The sequence below is a fragment of the Elephas maximus genome, chromosome 1 (genome assembly GCF_024166365.1).
Source record: "Elephas maximus indicus isolate mEleMax1 chromosome 1, mEleMax1 primary haplotype, whole genome shotgun sequence".
Lineage (NCBI taxonomy): Eukaryota > Metazoa > Chordata > Mammalia > Proboscidea > Elephantidae > Elephas > Elephas maximus.
In genome coordinates, this window is record NC_064819.1 from 216,704,945 (window position 1) to 216,724,640 (window position 19,696).

General features: G+C 37.2%; 1 protein-coding gene across 6 annotated transcripts in view; it reads right to left on the reverse strand.

Moving 5' to 3' along the window:
• The window catches only part of SHPRH (SNF2 histone linker PHD RING helicase), a 164,982-nt gene that overhangs the window by 102,131 nt on the left and 43,155 nt on the right, over nt 1-19,696 (reverse strand). For all 6 annotated transcript variants that reach the window (XR_007519553.1, XR_007519552.1, XM_049902998.1 and 3 more), the window contains 7 exons: nt 16,001-16,089; nt 13,851-13,943; nt 11,916-12,023; nt 10,658-10,800; nt 3,331-3,504; nt 2,955-3,017; nt 1,179-1,404 (listed from right to left, as the gene is read on the reverse strand). Coding sequence is in view for 4 of the 6 variants with exons in the window: in XM_049902998.1 (XP_049758955.1) it covers nt 1,179-1,404; nt 2,955-3,017; nt 3,331-3,504; nt 10,658-10,800; nt 11,916-12,023; nt 13,851-13,943; nt 16,001-16,089 (896 nt within the window). In the remaining 2 variants the exon portion in view is untranslated. The remainder of the gene's footprint in view (nt 1-1,178; nt 1,405-2,954; nt 3,018-3,330; nt 3,505-10,657; nt 10,801-11,915; nt 12,024-13,850; nt 13,944-16,000; nt 16,090-19,696) is intronic.

Consider the following 19,696-nt stretch of genomic DNA (forward strand, 5'->3'; position numbering starts at 1 on the left):
TACATCATTAATCTAATTTATGTGTTTCTGAAATTAACAGATAAGGTGTTAACCAGTATACATTTTTTGACACGTTTTCTTCATTAGCATTATTTTTCTGAGGTAAATCCATGTTAATATGTGTAGCCACAGCTCATGCATTTGCATTATTTGTAAAAGGGTTTAGTCTGCAAAGTTATGAAGGAAAAATGCACTACGATCTGGGAGAACTGCACAATACACACTCTTCTGAGACATAGCATGTGGCCAAATGAAGCAAAAAGGAAAAAAAAAAGGTGTAACTGGACATTGTATATAGTACTGTCTTCTCCCATGGCTTGCTATAATTAACTGTGTTTATTAATGTCCTTTGTATTCAGAATTGTAATACATTTAGAAGAAAAATTACTATGAACCAATGCATTCCACTTTATAAAAGTATCACTCTCAATTTATCAAACATACGAGTTTGATATTACAGACATCTTTTCTTTCTGGATAAAAATTTTTATCCTGCTTTAAAAAGCAAGAACTTTGGATTTCTGAAAAAAATATCAATTGGAATTATAACATTATAAATATTTCTTTCAATTCCCTTACCTATCTCACCTATAAAGTTACTTTATATTCGGTAATAGATCCAAATATAAAGAAAGATTCAAAATTACTGAACTCTAGAATCTCATCTCAAGAACAGCGATTACGTACAACAGAATGGTTAAAGTTTAAATAGGAAGGGCCACTTTGTGCTTTAGTTATTTATTTATTGCAGTGGTTTCCAGACCTGCAGATTGGGAAGGAAGTATTTACTATGCTCTCCAGTCTCCAAGGTTGTTTATGTTTTGTTATTCAGACAAAAGCAAAACAAAAACCAAAACAAAACTCAACTCTAATTTCACAGAATAGCAGTTTAAGATTAAGCTAAGAAGAGACTAGAACATTTTCACTGCTAAATAAAAGGTTTCATTTAGGTTTCATCTTGATAATGATTCTTTAAAATAACTGAACAAACTGAATTTACTTATTGGTTTGGTATTATTAATTTACAATCCATTACAATAATTACATTTTGGAGAAAGAAAAATTACGACACCTCAAGTGTCTAAATCAGATTTTAAAAATGAAGAAAGAAAAGGTATCAGGTAAAATTAATGTAAAAGAGGAGAATTTTTAATACCAAAAGGTTTTTAAACACCTACCTTATATTCCTTCTTCCATGCTTCAAAGAGATCCATTAAAGCACTTCCTTCATCAATGAATTCAACATCAAATCGATGTGATTTTGCAAAAGATAATATTGCTTTCATTGAACGCTCTGTCTCACTTATTGCCCACAGACCCCGGCTGGTGGTAGGTACTCGATCATCTACTAGTCCTTCTTCGTCTTCTATCATCTCCTCAAATATTGCAGTCTGGCCTTTGACTCTGAAGACATACCAGAACAAAACAATAGTAACCACAGTCAGTGCGTAACAAGCACTGTAAATGAGCGACACTGACAAAGGCAACAGGAAAGCAGTGTCAATGACTTGTCATCAACTTTTTAATGACATGTCTACAAGGTCATGTTTGCAAGTCTTTGGGAAAACCACAGCAACTCTGAATATGCTGGAGGTTTCATAAATTTGTCCAGTGCTTCTTGAGAGCAACCTGGCATAATACACAACGGCTATAAATTCTCGGCTACAATCTCATTCTGGGAATTGAAACAAAACACAAGCCGCCGATAAACAACAACCATGCAAACAAACGGTATGATCTGAAGATACACTGTTAATCCCTTTTTTTTGAGGGGGTCAGAATATAGCCTTTCCTCAATTTCCATGTTTGTAAAATAAGAATAATTATGTTAATGCAGTGACTGGGTACACTAAGTAGTTTAATCTCTAACATGAGGATGAAGACTTCAAATATGTCCTGGAGAAAGGGTATTAATAACGAGAGCTAACATTTCATAGGACACTTACCATGTACCAAGCACTATGCTAAGTACCAAGCACTATGCTAAGCAACTAGGTTAATTTTTTTATTTAATATTCATAAAAACTCACTGAAAAGACCCAAGGGAGCAATTAATTCAAAGGACTAATGGATCACATGAACCACAGCCTACACAACCCCTAGATCAGAACTAGATGGTACCCGGCTACCACTACCAACAGCTCCGACTGTGACCACGATAGAGGGTCCTGGACAGACAAGGAGAAAAATTGCAGAACAAAATATCAAATTCACAGAAAAGACCAGGCTTACTGGTCTGACAGAGACTGGAAGAACCTCTGAGACTAGGGCCCTGACAACTTTCTGACCTGGAACTGAAGCCATTCCTGGAGACCACCTCCCAGCCAAACAGGAGAGAAGCCCGTAAGATAAACAATGACACACAAGGGGAAGTTATTACTTAGAACAACTAATTATAGGAGATCAAAAGGGCAATATCTGCCTAAAAGCGAAGATGAGAAGGCAGGAGAATCAGGACTAAAGGAAACGGGAATTCAGGGTGGAAATGAGGAGAGTGCTGACACAGTGTGGGGAATGAAAACGAAGTCATGAAATACTTTTTGTACATATTATCAAATGGGATGCTAATTTGCTCTGTAAACTTTCACCTAATGAAAAATTTAAAACAACAAAAACAACTCAATGAAGTGTTATTAATCTTTATAATGAAGAAACAGGCTTAGAGAAGTAACTTGCCCACAATAATGGGCAGGGATTTGAGTCCAGGTCTGCTGGACTCTAGAGTTGGGACCTTACCACTCCTCTCAACAGTCCCTCTCAATTAATTCCAAAATACTACATGACATGAACATTTAGGGGGTAACTTCTGCACAGGTGAAACTGAGCATGTTAAATTTGCCAATCCCAAATGTTTACTGATTTGGTTTAATAAAACAAAAAATATAAAAAAGGTCACTGTGAAACACTAAGTCTCATAAAAAGTTTTCCTGATGAGAAATAATCAGAAAACTTACGTGTGAGAAAACAGCTTCGACTCATACTCTGTGAACAATTCATCAGCCTTGCAAAAGACACAGCTGGAGGAGAAGAGATTACCAAAGAAACAGTCACAGGTATAGCAATCAAGTAATTTTTAAGACAGCCTTAGTATTTTGTACTTCACTTTTTCTTTACAACAGATAGACCACAAGGAAAACAAAAATTACGTTTTTTAGCACGTAGTCCTTGACAGTTTATTTTTTTTTAAGTTTAATTAATAATAAATCTCTCTGCTTCTATCTGAGTTCACATGCAAAACCTTTATCATATGAGCCACTGTTTCTTCTCTCAGAAAAAATCTAACCTAATGGACTGATGCCATTTCATTGTATGATTTCTCCCACTACCTACCAGTTGAGAGGAAATCTGATTGGCCGGAGGTGGCAGATTGTTGCAGACTCGATCACGCTACGAGATGGTGGTCCTTCCAGGTTTTTCACAGCCTCTCTGACTTGTTTCTGGAATTTATTTAGCTCTTCCATTTGTGTTGTAAGTAAGAACTGAAGACCTCTGCAGTCATGGAACCTGATTTCCATCACCAGCACCACACACAACACAAAGAAAAGAACAGTAGGTCAATTTTCCCAAATAGTTGTCAAACCAAGTGCTACATAAACTGCATGCAACATTTTACTCAGCTAAACCTGAGTGTTTTCCGTAGGGGTATATTCAGTCGGTATCTACTAGTGTAATAACAATGCGTTTTCTACTACAAAAGACCCCAGAAAGTTTGACAGACCCAGTCCTTAGGGACTGAAAATGAGTATGCAAAATCAGCATATGCTTCTATGGCTCTGAAAGTCAGGACTGGCACATTCCTCCTTTTTAATGCTGACTGACTAGTGATGTCCCTCTTGACATCCTTACTGTTTACAGACTGGTGACTGCAGGACGCAACATAAAGACAAAAATTGGGGAGAAAGAAAAACCCAAGACTTATACTCCTTGTTACAAGGAAGAGCAATATGTATTTTATTAAGCATTTACTACATGCCAGGAACTTCGCCAATCATTTCTCCTGTATAATCTCAGTATTTACTGTTATGTCCACTTTACAGATGAAGTTTAACTAAGGTAATGTAACTAAAGTTATAAAATTATCGTGTGGTAGCATTTTGACTTAAGCCCAATAGCAACGCTCTTAATCATTTTATCATACCGTAAATGAAAAGGGCTGAGAGAAAAAAATGTATGTATGTGCGTGCCGGGTTTATGAAAGAAAACAAAATGAAACAAAAAAGCCTAGGAAAATGAGAAATTAGAAACTGGAAAATACAAAGAGGATTTGTTTGCTTTTTAAGTTAAGAGTACATCCCCCCCCTTCCTGAAATGCCATATACCTTCTTCTTCAAATTGTAAAAATCCTCAAGAGTCCACTCCCCTTGGTGAAGCCTTCCCCACTATTTCCAAACACTAATCTGTTTCTTTTCTGTCCATGGAGTGGCTGACAACGTCATTCGTTCATACTAAATTTTCACACATACTTATTTGTATGTATGTACAAACATGAGCATACATATTTCTCAAAGTGTTCACAGGTCTTATCTTCTTATTAAACTAACTTTCAGCAGGTAAGGATGAGACCATATCCTTTTTTATTTTTCCATATGTACTAGATGCAGAATGGCTGCTCAGTAAAAAAAGAATTTGTATATATACTTGAACAAAAATAGGTCAAGTACCATTATTCACAAAAAGAAAACAAAGCGTTTTTGTTTCTAACTTATTGATATTTAAATTGGTCTTCAAGAATTAACTCTTGTGACAAAGGGAATAAGTAGCTCTGGAAATAGTCTCTCAGCTAACTCATGTCTGAGTCGTGTTAATTAAAAAAAAAAAAAAACAAACCCAAACCCGTTGCCTTTGAGTTGGTTCCAACTCATATCGACCCTAAAGGACAGAGCAGAACTGCCCCACAGGATTTCCAAGGAGCGGCTGGTGGATTTGTACTGCTGACCTTTTGATTACCAATCAAGCTCTTAACCACTGTTCCATCAGGGCTCCAAGCCATGTGAACAGGGGCTGAAAATATTATCGAAAACAGCACTTAACCAGTCTTAGCAATGTTGTCTCTGGCAAGTCCTTTAAAAAAAGGCATGAAGAAAATCATAGCAGCAGGTAATTGTTACATACAATACTAAATAGTAGGCACTATTCTAAGTAAGCACTTTAAAACAGTAATTTATTTAATCCTCACAACAATGCTGTGGTTTTGCAGATGAAGAAACAGAGCGTAAATACCTTTCCCAAAGTCACAGCGCTAATAAGTGCTGGAGTTGGGATCTGAACACAGGCAGCTGACTCATGAACCTGTGCCTAATCACTAAGCTACGTAGCCCTTCCCAACAATCATTAAGCAAACACAAATAATTTGGTTTATGAGATATCAATGCCACTCAAAATCATAGACAATAATGAGAAAACAATCTCTGAATATAGACGTAATGTTAAATAAGTATTCCATATGTTCACCCTTAAACATTCCAAAATATGTTTTACCTTCTATTTTGCCTACTGTTTTTGAAAAGAATGTTTGCTTAATGAATGGTACGTTTTACATTTTCCTGCTGGTCCTCTCACAGCCCTTTAACAGCCCTTGGATCTCACAACTTGCAATAGGGGATTTGCTCTAATATGGGGATTTGCATCTTTTCAGTGGCTTCTGTGATTTAAGAAAAATAACTTCATATGATTCCACTCACATGAAGCATCTAGCACAGGTAAACGCAGAGACAAAGGTTTACCGGTGGCCACCAGGGGCTGGGGCCGCAGGAATGGGAGTTACTGCTTAACGGGTACCGAGTTTCTGTTTGGGGTGATGAATGGGGAGTTACTGCTTAAGGGGTACCGAGTTTGTGTTTGGGGTGATGAATGGGGAGTTACTGCTTAAGGTGTACTGAGTTTCTGTTTGGGGTGATGAATGGGGAGTTACTGCCTAAGGGGTACCGAGTTTCTGTTTGGGGTGATGAATGGGGAGTTACTGCCTAAGGGGTACCGAGTTTCTGTTTGGGGTGATGAATGGGGAGTTACTGCCTAAGGGGTACCGAGTTTCTGTTTGGGGTGATGAATGGGGAGTTACTGCCTAAGGGGTACCGAGTTTCTGTTTGGGGTGATGAATGGGGAGTTACTGCCTAAGGGGTACCGAAACACTTTGGAAATTGACAGCGTTGATGGTTGTACAACATGGTGAATGTACACTTAAAAGGGGTTAAAATGGCAAATTTTTGTGATATCTATGTTCTACCACAATAAAATTAAAAAAATACGTAACTTCAAAATAGTATTAATTATGTTCATACCAGCTGATTCTACAATGCTGGCAAAACGCATTAGGATGCACCTTTAAAACTGGATAAAATGAATCATGACTAAATTATAACATATTCTTTTAGGATTTTAGCAGACATTTGGGAAAACTTTTGGAAGAGTAAACTGAAGCATTTAAAAATATTTTAAACATGTTCTTATGCTAAATTTCTCACTGCAAACTAACATCGATCACAGGGCTGAGCTCACACTGTTCCCCTACCTAGAATCAATAGTTCTGTGACAATGCTTTAAAACTCTTCACAGTAGATACTCCTTTGGGTTAAGCCACCAAAGTTTTTTTTTCTTTTCTTTTTAATTTTTACTGTGCTTTAAAAAAAAAAAATTTTTTTTTTTTAAGTGAAAGTTTACAAATCAAGTCAGTCTCTCTCACAAAAACTTACATACACCTTGCTACACACTCCCAACTGCTCTCCCCTAATGAGACAGCCCACTCCCTGTCTCCACTGTCTCCTTTCGTGTCCATTTCGCCAGCTTCTAACCCCCTCTGTCCTCTCATCTCCCCTCCAGGCAGGAGATGCTAACATAGCCTCAAGTGTCCACCTGATCCAATAAACTCACTCCTCACCAGCATCCCTCTCCAACCCACTGTCCAGTCCAATCCCTGTCTGAAGAGTTGGCTTTGGGAATGGTTCCTGTCATGGGCTAACAGAAGGTCTGGGGGCCATGACGACCAGGGTCCTTCTAGCCTCAGTCAGACCATTAAGTCTGGTCTTTTTACGAGAATTTGGGGTCTGCATCCCACTGCTCTCCTGCTCCCTCAGGGGTTCTCTGTTGTGTTCCCTGTCAGGGCAGTCATCGGTTGTAGCCAGGCACCATCTAGTTCTTCTGGTCTCAGGCTGATGTAGTCTCGGGTTTATGTGGCCCTTTCTATCTCTTGAGCTTGTAATTACCTTGTGTCCTTGGTGTTCTTCATTCTCCTTTGATCCAGGTGGGTAGAGAACAATTGATGCATCTTAGATGGCCGCTTGCTAGAGTTTAAGACCCCAGATGCCACTCTCCAAAGTGGGATGCAGACTGTTTTCTTTACAGATTTTATTATGCCAATTGACTTAGATGTCCCAAGGGTACTTTTGATAAGGAATAAATTTGCTCTTTGGGAAGATTATTCATTATTTACACATAAAGAGAAATAAGCCCACTCACCTATGAAGACCCTAAGAATGGGAGTGTAGATGACAAGAAAGACGGGGGAGAGTGGATATAATGTTACAACAGAAAACCCGGGCCACTGCAGCACTATGATGCTTAACTCTTGGGGAAATGAACCACAGATGGGAAGCATGAATGCCTTAGGTCAAGAACAAGAATCTCCAAAACACAACCTATTTCAAAACCTTGCTTAAAGCGGGCTTTGGATGTATCCAACAAAGATACAAAGAAAATAAGCAGATTTTTAAAAAAGTACTAAAAAAACTTTTTTGATATGGCTGTTATAAAGAAAAAAAGTTACTCTTTTAAACTTATACATAATATTTTTGTTTGATATGTACTTTTAATATTATTTTTCCCAATGGAATTCGTCTCTATTGCAACTCGAGGCTTGAATTTTTTCTTCAGTTCTTTCAGCTTGAGAAACACCGAGTGTGTTCTTTCCTTTTGTTTTTCCATCTCCAGCTCTTGGCACATGTCATTATAATACTTTGTCTTCTCGAGAGGCCCTTTGAAATCTTCTGTTTAGTTCTTTTACTTCATCAATTCTTCCTTTTGCTTTAGCTGCTCGAAGCTCAAGAGCAAGTTTCAGAGTCTCCTCTGACATCCACCTTGGTCTTTCCTTTCTTTCCTGTCTTTTCAGTGACCTCTTGCTTTCTTCATGGATGATGTCCTTGATGTCATTCCACAACTCATCTGGTCTTCAGTCACTAGTGTTAATTGTGTCAAATCTGTTCTTAAAATGGTCTCTAAATTCAGGTGGGATATACTCCAGGTCATATTTTGGCTCTTGTGAACTTGCTCTGATTTTCTTCAGTTTCAGCTTGAACTTGCATATGAGCAATTGATGGTCTGTTCCACAGTAGGCCCCTGGCCTTCTTCTGACTGACGATATTGAGCTTTTCAATCATCTCTTTCCACAGATGTAGTCAATTTGATTTCTGTGTGTTCCACCCGGCGAGGTCCATGTGTATAGTTGCCATTTATGTTGGTGAAAGAAGGTATTTGCAATGAAGAACTCATTGGTCTTGCAAAATTCTATCATTCGATCTCTGGTATTGTTTCTATCACCAAGGCCATATTTTCCAACTACTGATCCTTCTTCTTTGTTTTCAACTTTTGCATTCCAATCGCCAGTAATTATGAGTGTATCTTAATTGGATGTTCGATCAATTTCAGACTGCAGCAGCTGATAAAAATCTTCTATTTCTTCACCCTTGGCCCTAGTGGTTGGTGCGTAAATTTGAATAATAGTCATATTAACTGGACTTCCTTGTAAGCATATGGATATTATCCTATCACTGACAGCGTTGTACTTCAGGATAGATCTTGAAATGTTCTTTTTGACGATGAATGCAACACCATTCCTCTTCGAGTTGTCATTCCCAGCATAGTGGACTATATGATTGTCGAGTTGCAATAGTGAAGGATTCCATGGGGAACATATTAAACGACGCAGGAGGCATCAAAAGAAGATGGAAGGAATACACAGAGTCATCATACCAAAAAGAATTAGTCGACGTTCAACCATTTCAAGAGGTGGCATATGATCAGGAACTGATGGTACTGAACGAAGAAGTCCAAGCTGCTCTGAAGGCATTGGCAAAAAACAAGGCTCCAGGAATTGAGGGAATATCAATTGAGATGTTTCAACAAACAGATGCAGTGCTGGAGGTGCTCATTCGTCTATGCCAAGAAATATGGAAGACAGCTTCCTGGCCAACTGACTGGAAAAGGTCCATATTTATGCCTATTCCCAAGAAAGGTGATCCAACTGAGTGTAGAAATTATAGAACAGTATTACTAATATCACACGCAAGCAAAATTTTGCTGAAGATCATTCCAAAATGGCTGCAGCAGTGTATCGACAGGGAACTGCCAGAAATTCAGCCAGATTCAGAAGAGGATGTGGAACCAGGGATATCATTGCTAATGTCAGATAGATCCTGGCTGAAAGCATGGGATACCAGGAGGATATCTACCTGTGTTTTACTGATTATGCAAAGGCATTCGACTGTGTGGGTCATAACAAACTATGGATAACACTGCGAAGAATGGGAATTCCAGAACACTTAATTGTGCTCATGAGGTACCTGTACATAGATCAAGAGGCAGTTGTTTGGACAGAACAAGGGGATACTGAGTGGTTTAAAGTCAGGAAAGGTGTGTGTCAGGCTTGTATTCTTTCACCATACCTATTTAATCTGTATGCTGAACAAATAATATGATAAGCTGGACTATATGAAGAAGAACGGGGCATCAGGATGAAAACTCATTAACAACTGGTGTTATGCAGATTGCACAACCTTGCTTGCTGAAAGTGAAGAGGACTTGAAGCACTTACTAATGAAGATCAAAGACCACAGCCTTCAGTATGGATTACACCTCAACATAAAGAAAACAAAAATCCTCACAACTGGACCAATGAGCAACATCATGATAAACGGAGAAAAGACTGAAGTTGTCAAGGGTTTCATTTTACTTGGATCCACAGTCAACAACCATGGAAGCAGCAGTCAAGAAATCAAAAGACGCATTGCATTGGGTAAATCTGCTGCAAAGGACCTCTTCAAAGTGTTGAAGAGCAAAAATGTCACCCTGAAGACTAAGGTGCGCCTGACCCAAGCTATGGTATTTTCAATCACATCATATGCATGTGAAAGCTGGACAATGAATAAGGAAGACTGAAGAAGGGTTGACGCCTTTGAATTGCGGTGTTGGCGAAGAATATTGGATACACCACGGACTGCCAAAAGAACAAACAAATCTGTCTTGGAAGAAGTGCGGCCAGAATGCTCCTTAGAGGCAACGATGGCGAGATTGTGTCTTACATACTTTGGATATGTTGTCAGGAGGGATCAGTCCCTGGAGAAGGACATCATGCTTGGCAGAGTACACGGTCAGTGGAAAAGAGGAAGACCCTCAACGAGGTGGACTGACACAGTGGCTGCAACAACGAGCTCAAGCATAATAACGATTGTAGGGATGGCGCAGGACCAGGCAGTGTTTCGTTCTGTTGTACATAGGATCGCTATGAGTCAGAACTGACTCGATGGCACCTAACAACAACAACATTAATATTATGTAAAATCTAGATGTTCATAACTATAACATGTTATGATATTGAATTGCATCTCTTAATATCAAATGATTTGAATATCAAATGATTTGACTATTCTGTTTTGTAGTATGTTCTTACTTCTCTGACATAGAAAGCTTGCCAGTTTGTTGCTTGTAGTTGCTGGTTATTTCATTTCGCACTCGCTGAACAAGCTCCTCTTCAATAGCAAATTCTATTGCTCTGTGGATCACATTAAGCCACCAGGGAGAATTAGGATAAATCTGTAGGAAAAAAGGGTAATCAGTTGATCAATTAATATATATATATATTTTAGTACTCACTGGTGGCACAGTGGTTAACAGCTCGGCTGCTAACCAAAACGTTGGCAGTTGGAATCTACCAGCTGCTCCTTGGAAACTCTATGGGGCAGTTCTACTCTGTCCTGTAGGGTTGCTGTGAGTTGGAATCAACTTGACAGCAAAAGGATGTTCCCATCAGGGAAGAGTGATGTGAAGAATTCAACGGGAGTAATAAGTGCTACTCTCAAAGGGATTATAATAGAACAAAGACAAAAATACATACTCTACAGAGAATGGATGAGTACCTCTTTTGCATACATAATTAAAGAAAACAACTGTTTCCTGACCACTCTGGATGAGCACACGTTTATTGTATACATTTATAAAACAAAGCTGTATTAAAAAATACTTTACCAAAATAAAAATTCAGTACTCACTCTACCTATTTGAAGAGGTAACAGGTCTTTTTCTCAGTATAAGGAAAGCCTTCCTTTGATCAAATGAACTAGATACTGCTCAATGAATAATCTATAGTAGCTAACAAAATTATACCCCAGAATGCTAAATTAATGAATTATAAAGAAAAAGTGCAACTGATTAAACAAAAACTGAAAAAGTTAAAAACAGTGTATTTGTATAGCCTTCTTTATAGAAGCTGTTACCGATTTCATAAAAGAAATTTTAGAAATGACAAATGGCACGTATTTTGTAGCAAGAATGGTAGTGGTTCTAATGTTCTAACATCTTAAAAAGAAAAGATTTTGGAAAACGATGTCTCTAAGATCAAAAGGAGATTGTGAAAGCCTTTACATTATTCAAAAGGCTATTTGTTATAATCTCAAGGTAAGAGGAGACCTATTGGACCTTAAAAAAATGAAAGAAAATAACCTCAACATAGTTTGTTTATCAATGTATCTGATTGTTTATTCAATCAATAAACATTGTTAATAGCCAAACGAAATTTTTATCGTGGGGCACACACTGTACTAGGTACTAAGAATTTCAAGATGAAAGAAAGTTCAAGTTTCCCCCAAACCAAAACCAGAATGTTATCTGGAGACAAACCCAGTAAGAAAAGGTGTCATTTTGGGCCACACCTTTCTTTGGAGCTCACGTATGGTCTGCTGCACAGGCTGGAGAGCTTGCTGGGCTTCGGCAACTTCTGTATTACACTTGCTCATGTAATGCTCTCGCAGTTGTTTGGCCTGCATTGAAACAGAAAAGTATCAACTTTCACTCAAAGCCTAGAAAAATGCAGAATGGAACAATGTGATCATTTTATATCTTAACTTGATTTAAACATAAAACTCTACAAGTATACTGTTGAGAACATAAAAGTCATGTAAATTCCCAAGATATATATTGAAGAGACCAAAATTTACCTGTAAGTCACAAAACTTAAGAAATCTCCAGGGTTTACCCTCCCCACCCACATGTCTACCTAACTAGTACTTTAATTAGAAAAAACCAAATGGCAAAAAAGGAAGAGCAATATTTAAAATTATGTGGCAAAGCATGGACACCCTTGAGAACTTCTCGTCTGTTTTTAGTTATTACAGCTTCTTAAAATTATTTCAGTTTAAAAAATAAACAATACTTGAGAATCTATAGTAATACAGGGAATTAAAAGTTCTTTCCATTTCCTTTTTCAAGACCATAATGATGACATAATTTATGAGCAGTAGAAATAATAGAAATTTTTAAAAAGCTCTGTTAGAAAGCCTATGAAAATTCTCTTTTTTCTATTCAACTAAAATACTCAACTGGCTCTAGAAACTACTTTATGAATACAGACAGGGGATCGGAAACTACACGCTACATGGGATAACATGGGATAGTGGGAGGGAAATTGGGAAGACTACTGAACTGATAATCCTGATGCTTTCATTTACAGTGAGTGGAGTTATATAAAACTACTAATATTTGATGACTTTCGACTTACAAAACGGTAACTGTGTATGGTTCAACTGAATAGATACATGTCTTTGGTCTAGCATTTAACTTCCTTGGGCTTCTGTTACTTCACTTGCAAAAGAAGTGGTTGAAGTAGATGACTTCTAAGATCTTGTTTAGTTTTAAGATACTAGGATTTCACATTCTACGAGAATTAGGCAGAAGTGATAGTGTGTTGCTCAGATGCTGGAAGCTATGCCATTGGTATTTCAAATATCGGCAGGGTTATCCATGGTGGGTAAGTTTCAGTGAAGCTTCCAGACCAAGGGAGACTAGGAAGAAAGGCCTGGCAATCTACTTTTGAAAACTAGCCAATAAAAGCCATACAGATCACAGAATATTGTCCAAGATTTCCACTCACTTACTCTGGACATGTCATCAGGAGGGATGGATTGCTGGAGAAGGACATACCAACGATCATAAAGGTGGCACAAGAACAGGCAACATTTTGTTTTATTATACAAGAGATCACCATGAGTCAAGGCCAACTTAGTGGCAACTGACTGTAACAACATCTTTTTGATTTAAGCATTGCCTCCTCTTCTGAATCTTTAAAAAGGCAAACGTCCCTGGCATAATTGGCATTATAAGCTATTAACAATTTATAGTGAAATAATTTATAATATCTCTCTCTTTAATAACAGGCAAAGCTTATTGCAAAGGGAACTTCTACAACCAGATACAAGAAATGCCACCAAAACATGAGTTTATTTACTGCCTTAAATAATACACAAAAAGGGAGAAGGTACAAAACTATTTTTCCACTAAACTACATCTTTTATAGATCTGCCACAGAATCAACAAGGTCTCCTGGATTTGCTGTTTATTTACATCCTGCTCTCTTAGCTACTATCTACAATAAGCAGTTACCATATGGTTGCAAGCATTTCACTAAAGAAGGAAAATAAAATGTTGTATTGCCACTCTTTGCCACCCAAAACATCACAGGAAAGTTTTTAACACTCAAAGCAGCAGGCAAACATGCTTACATTTATTTAAGTGCATATACCAGAAAATATCAATTACATGGAGAATGAAGTCTGAAAAAACATACTTTTGAGACAGAAAGAATAAATTACCTCTTCCTCAAGTCTGCCATCTCGCAAGGTAGGAGGTATCCCTGGGTGCTTGGCTACTAATAATTCCATTAAGTTATGGGTAGCATGAAGTCTCTACAAACACACAAAGGGCAATAATTATAACAGCCAATGCACTGGCTCTAAAGAACCCACTATTAATACGGCACACAAGGCACTAATACCACGTTAGGATTAGATCCCCCAACACGACTTTTCCTCTAACACGATTTAAGTACCAACTTTGTTCAGAGAAAACTCAATCCAGTTTTACACCCAAGGTCTTAAATTATAATGACATGAACATTCTTCAATGAAAAATACAGTCTTAGGAGGTACAGCTATGCACTTGGCAGAATATGCAACACGGGCTACTTTCTTCTATTTTACATACACCTGCCTATGTATAGGCAACTGTGAATAAGTCAGATCATTCCAGTAAAGTAGAAAGGCTGACACCACCGGCTGGAATCCTTTTCTCTTGGGAAATGTGTCTAGATGAGCTTAGCAATTATATTACCATAAAAATGAGGGTAATAAAGTAAATAAGAAAACAGGGCTATGACCTGGACCCGCTGAATTCAAGGGTTGGAAGGGGAGGAGCTGGATGTGAAGATGGAGTAGAAAGAGGGAGAAAACTAAACCCTCTCTCGGTATTAAATATACGCTCACCTTCCCACTGTGGTATTGAGTCTGTAGCTTATTAGAGTCTCCCTATGAAGTCAGGGGCTATGAGAAGAAACAAAGTAAAAGTAGTTTGTTTTTCACTGTTAACTTGGCTTTTTATTTGGGAAGATAGTTAAGGACTAAAGGATGATCAGGAAAGAGTCTTCCAGTAAGACTCAATTTGGTATCAGTGATCTGAGGACTTAGAGAACTTTATTTTGTTTGACCAAAGATTACTTGTCATGGTATACATCTTTGAAAAGTCACCTCAAATATCCTAGGTCTTTTCAACATGGCTTCATAGACAATATAGTCAGTACCACTAACGGATTTAATAGCAACAACAAAAGTGCAATTAAAACAGGAAAACCTAAAAGTGACAGATACGTGCTTCCCCATTGCTATGTGCACCTGTGGAAGAGGACTTCTGTTGTATTTTGCACATGGTGAAATGGACTGGGAGGAATACTTGTGGTCTCTTTCTATCTCCCTGCATGTTTTTTCCCCTGAGAGAACAAAATGGCTAACCTGAGTGGTCAGAACATGACATTCAGTGGGCCATGTTTCACCAGTAGATGGGGTTACTGTTACTCAAAAGCAAGAACTGGGTTGGTTGCTTACTCTTCTCTTGAACTTGAACTCAGGCACACTGGACTTATCTGTCTTCTTGTCCACTCTTGTTTTTTGCTTTCCTCATGCAGCAGCGGGATACCTTTGCACCTATGTCCTTCTCTCATGAATTTAAGGTTCCAGCCTGCCTTCTGCAATTCTTATCCGGGCAGAATACAAGAAGACTTATATTTGAATTTTCTCCCCTCCCCTAACTGATCCCCCATAAACCCTCTTTGTACAGTGAGGCAATGTGAGCATGTAGGTCCCAAAGTCTAGATTCTGAATAGTAAAGAGAAAGACTCATTTGGGACTCAAGCCTAAGCTTGCCAAGATTCATAAAAATGGTCCTTATTTCTATTTGGCTAAACAGGCTTGTCTTATATGATCCACTGGACTGAACCAAGATGGGGAAGGAAAATACGTATTATAATTCAAATATCCAAATCGCTCTAAAAATTAAATTATAAGATCTTTGGATAGATTTTATTACTTGGTTTCCTTGCTGATCATAACTCATTTTCCTTCCTTTTGGTGATAACAATGTAAATAAATATGTTGATATTCATATGCAAAGTGATAAAAACTGACCCACCCTTTGAAGTACAAACACTATGAGCTATTTTTATAATGTTGGTTATAGATTTATCTTGTCAGTCTTGTGACCAATATTGTCCTGAACAGAAAAATAGTATTGATTCTCAAACATTAGTGCATATGAACATCACCTTAGGTGCTTATTAAAAGGGCTGAATCCCAAGCTTCATCCTCAGAGATTCAGTCCATTAGTGACCCTTTATCCTCCTAAATATTCACAAACACCCTTTTGTAAAAATCAGTTAAAATACATATTTGAAACTGTTTAAGTTTTTACTTACTTGGAGTGAATCAGTTTTGAGTTTTCCTTTGTGCTCCTCAGATGAGCGCAGCACTTCCCTGTACAGATCTGCTGCCAAGGCATACTCATCTGAGGGATTAAATGTATTTAAAGGATGAGAGAGTTATGTATTTAGCTCCCAATGCCACCTATTATCTATTATGTAAATATATCTACTGTAAAAATATTACTTCATGATTACAACTCGCTATTTTTTAAGGAAAGGAATTTCACTTGGCATTAACGATTGTCCCAGAAAAGGCTGCTGACAGCTCATATTTATGTTAATTCCAAGAACAGAACAACAATCAAATATATTTACCATGTTTTTAAATTATATTGAAAAACAATGGATTGACTTTCAATTTAGATGAATAATTTTCTTCTTAGTGAGGTTAAACTAAAAATGAAACCTGTTGTTGTTGAGTTGATTCCAACTCATAGCAACCCTATAGGACAGAGGAGAACTGTCCCATAGCATAGGGTTACCAAGGAGCAGATGGTGAATCTGAACTGCCAATTTTTATTAGCAGCCGAGCTCTTAACCACTGTGCCACCTGGGCTTTATTGAGATTAAAGAGTACCAATTGGCCATTATGATGTCTGAAATTAAGGACAGATTTAGGGTCATTAAAGGCATTTATAAACAAATCTTTAGAACAGTATGAGCAAACTACACTTAATTCTCAGAAAAATAATATACTTTTCTCAGTAGGTATTGTTCTTTGTATCACACCAAAATAATCTGCATATAAACTACATTTCAAAAATTTAGGGATTCTTCTTTCCATTTCTGGTTAAACAAATCATAATTAGTCTGAGATATCTGTTGCTTTCTATTGTCCATAATTAGTAGCTCACTCAATAACAGCTATGCAAAAAACTCAGAAGTATCAATTAAAGCATAGCTTAGCAAACCATGGCCCACCTGACACATCTGGCCCTCCACCTGTTTTTGTATGGCCCACAAACTAAGATTGGTTTTACAATTTAAATGGCTGGAATACAAAAAAATCAAAAGAAGAAAAAGATTTTGTGACATGTGAAAATTACATGAAAAAAGTTTTATTGGAACCCCGCCATGTTCACTTGTTGGTACACTGCCTGTGGCTGCTCTCACACTACAGTGGTAGAGCTGAGTAGCTGTGACAGAGATCCGGTGGTCCACAAAGCCTAACATATTTACAGTTTGCCGATCCCTGAATCAAATGAGAGCTGAAGTACGCTTAGGGGCTTGGATAGTAGAACCTAACTTATTAGCTACCTGGGGAAAAATTTAAAACTGGTACCTTATAAATATTTTTTAAATGAAACTAACAGAGGCAATATCATGAAACACACACAAAACAGGTGCAGACATGTTTCAATGTCAACTGGCTGAGAAAGCTTTTTCCTGATCATCTTATACACACGTTTTTATAGTTGCTTTGTATCTAGTTCTTGCAGTTACCTAATAGAAGGCTTTCTAAAACACACATTTTCACAGTACTTTGTAGTCAGCCAAGGTCTACTCATTTTCATGGGGAGATTACTTTCACAATAATAAAACCCCTCCATTATAATGCAGAAGTAACGCTCAATATCTTCTGCACAATTAGTTTTTGTTTAATTTTTAAGGTTTATCATCAAAGTTTTTCAAAAGACATATGATTCTATTAGTATTTATACTATCATTTATAAAAAATAATTCATTTAACTATTCTGTTCATAATTACCATCTCTTTTAAGGGAGGTACAGTGACTAAATTAGAATGTAAGCAGCTGAATTTGAACTACTCACTCTCATATCTTTTTTTTTAATGTTTACTAAAAAAAGACATGTTATCTGAGAAATAAACACACAATAATATGCATATTTAATAAGTTATGCTAGTTTATGTCAAATTTGTAAATACCCATTCCTAGCCACTTGATGGCACTAACATTTCCAAGTAAACAAACTGTTATGGGTTTGATATTACCAAGTTATTTCTCTCCATCTGCAGAAAACACAGAATTAAAAATTGGAATAATATCACACATTTAATGCTACAGTTAATTAGGACCTTAAAATAAGCACTGTGTGTCAAACATATTTGCATATAATTAAGCAAATCTTTCTGGAGTTTGAAATTAATTTTTTATTTCTTTTAGAAATCAGATGTTCACTGGAAATCTGATCTCTATACTGGAATAGATTCGATTTCATCAGAAAGGGCATATTCTTTATTAATGGGCTTTCTGGTAGGGACTTCTCTTAACAATCAGCAACAGTTGGCAACTACGACAGGAATGCAAAGAACACTGATGTAGCTGCTACTCAGTTACACATTGACTCTGCTAGGGGCTATAACCAAAACAGAAAACCAAACCTGTTGCCATTGAATGGATTCCGACTCATAGGGACCCTATACGACAGAGAAGAACTGCCCCATTAGGGTTTCCAAGGAGTGGATTCCCACTGCAGACCTTTTCGTTAGCAGCCTCACCTCTTAACCACTCTACCACCAGGGCTCCGCTAGTGGCTAGAGCCTTTGGAAATGAAGATGAATAACCTTTGGCCCAGCTCCCTACCCTCCATCACGTATAATTTCACAGCAGGGAAAAGGTGACAATAAATCTGAAAAGAAGACAACTCCTGAGTCATAACAACATAGAAGGTCAAATGCAGTTTTAAAATTAAGATGGGGAAGCTGAAATTTTCCCATCTTTGTGACAATCTACAAGTAACATACTACTACTCCATCTTAGAAATTTTTAGAATCTCCTATAGACAGCATAATGTGAGGTTTATAAATGTCTACTTGATAAAGCAGACACAACATGATAAAAAAAATTAAATACTTGATGTGAAGCCAAAAATTTAAGGCAAATTCTATAACTGTTACTTGTTAGCTATAATCATGAGAAAGCAACTACGTCTTTTTAAATTTCAGCTTCCTCGTGCAAAATGGGGATAATAACTCAACACTGGGCAATTATGAGGATGAAAGAGAATAATATATATGAATGTTATATAAAATATTTATGGAAAAATGATCACTTTTCAGATATGAAATAATAACACTAAAATATTTCAAATAGTACATTTATTACTCATGTATTTTCAAATATAGGTATAGGCCAAACACAGGTATTTCTCATTTATGATAGTTAAGTAGTCTTTAGTTTTCAATTGTAATTATTGCCCTCAATTAATGTGGGACTATGAGAAATTGGTAATTAGATATCACACCTATTTCCCAATTTCTGCCTAATTATTTCCAAGCTGTTGTAAAGGAAAGATTAATGTAATGTTTGTATTTTTAAGTCTTTGTTTAAGAGTCACTTTGTTTAGTCTTTCCCTATGGATTGTAAAGACCATTTGAATTTTCAGCACAGCCACAGGACACACTTAGCAATTGAGATAACATTTAAGATGATGGAGATGATATAAGACTTAGAGAAAATGCAAACTTGTAAATACTGATAACTAAGCTGAGTATTTTCTAGGGAATATGCTAGAGAAGATTTGCTCAGAGAAAGTTTCATGTGCTATATTTGACCAGTTTATCAGGAATATACAGTAAAATGCCCTTTTCTCCCCTTATTAATTATTGATAATAAAATTGACAGCAGCAGAGAACGACTTGCTTGGTGCCTGTTATCTCTTCTTTCCCTCCAATTTCTCCAATTTGTAATGGAAATGTCTAGTTTTTGCCTGTTCCACCACTGTACT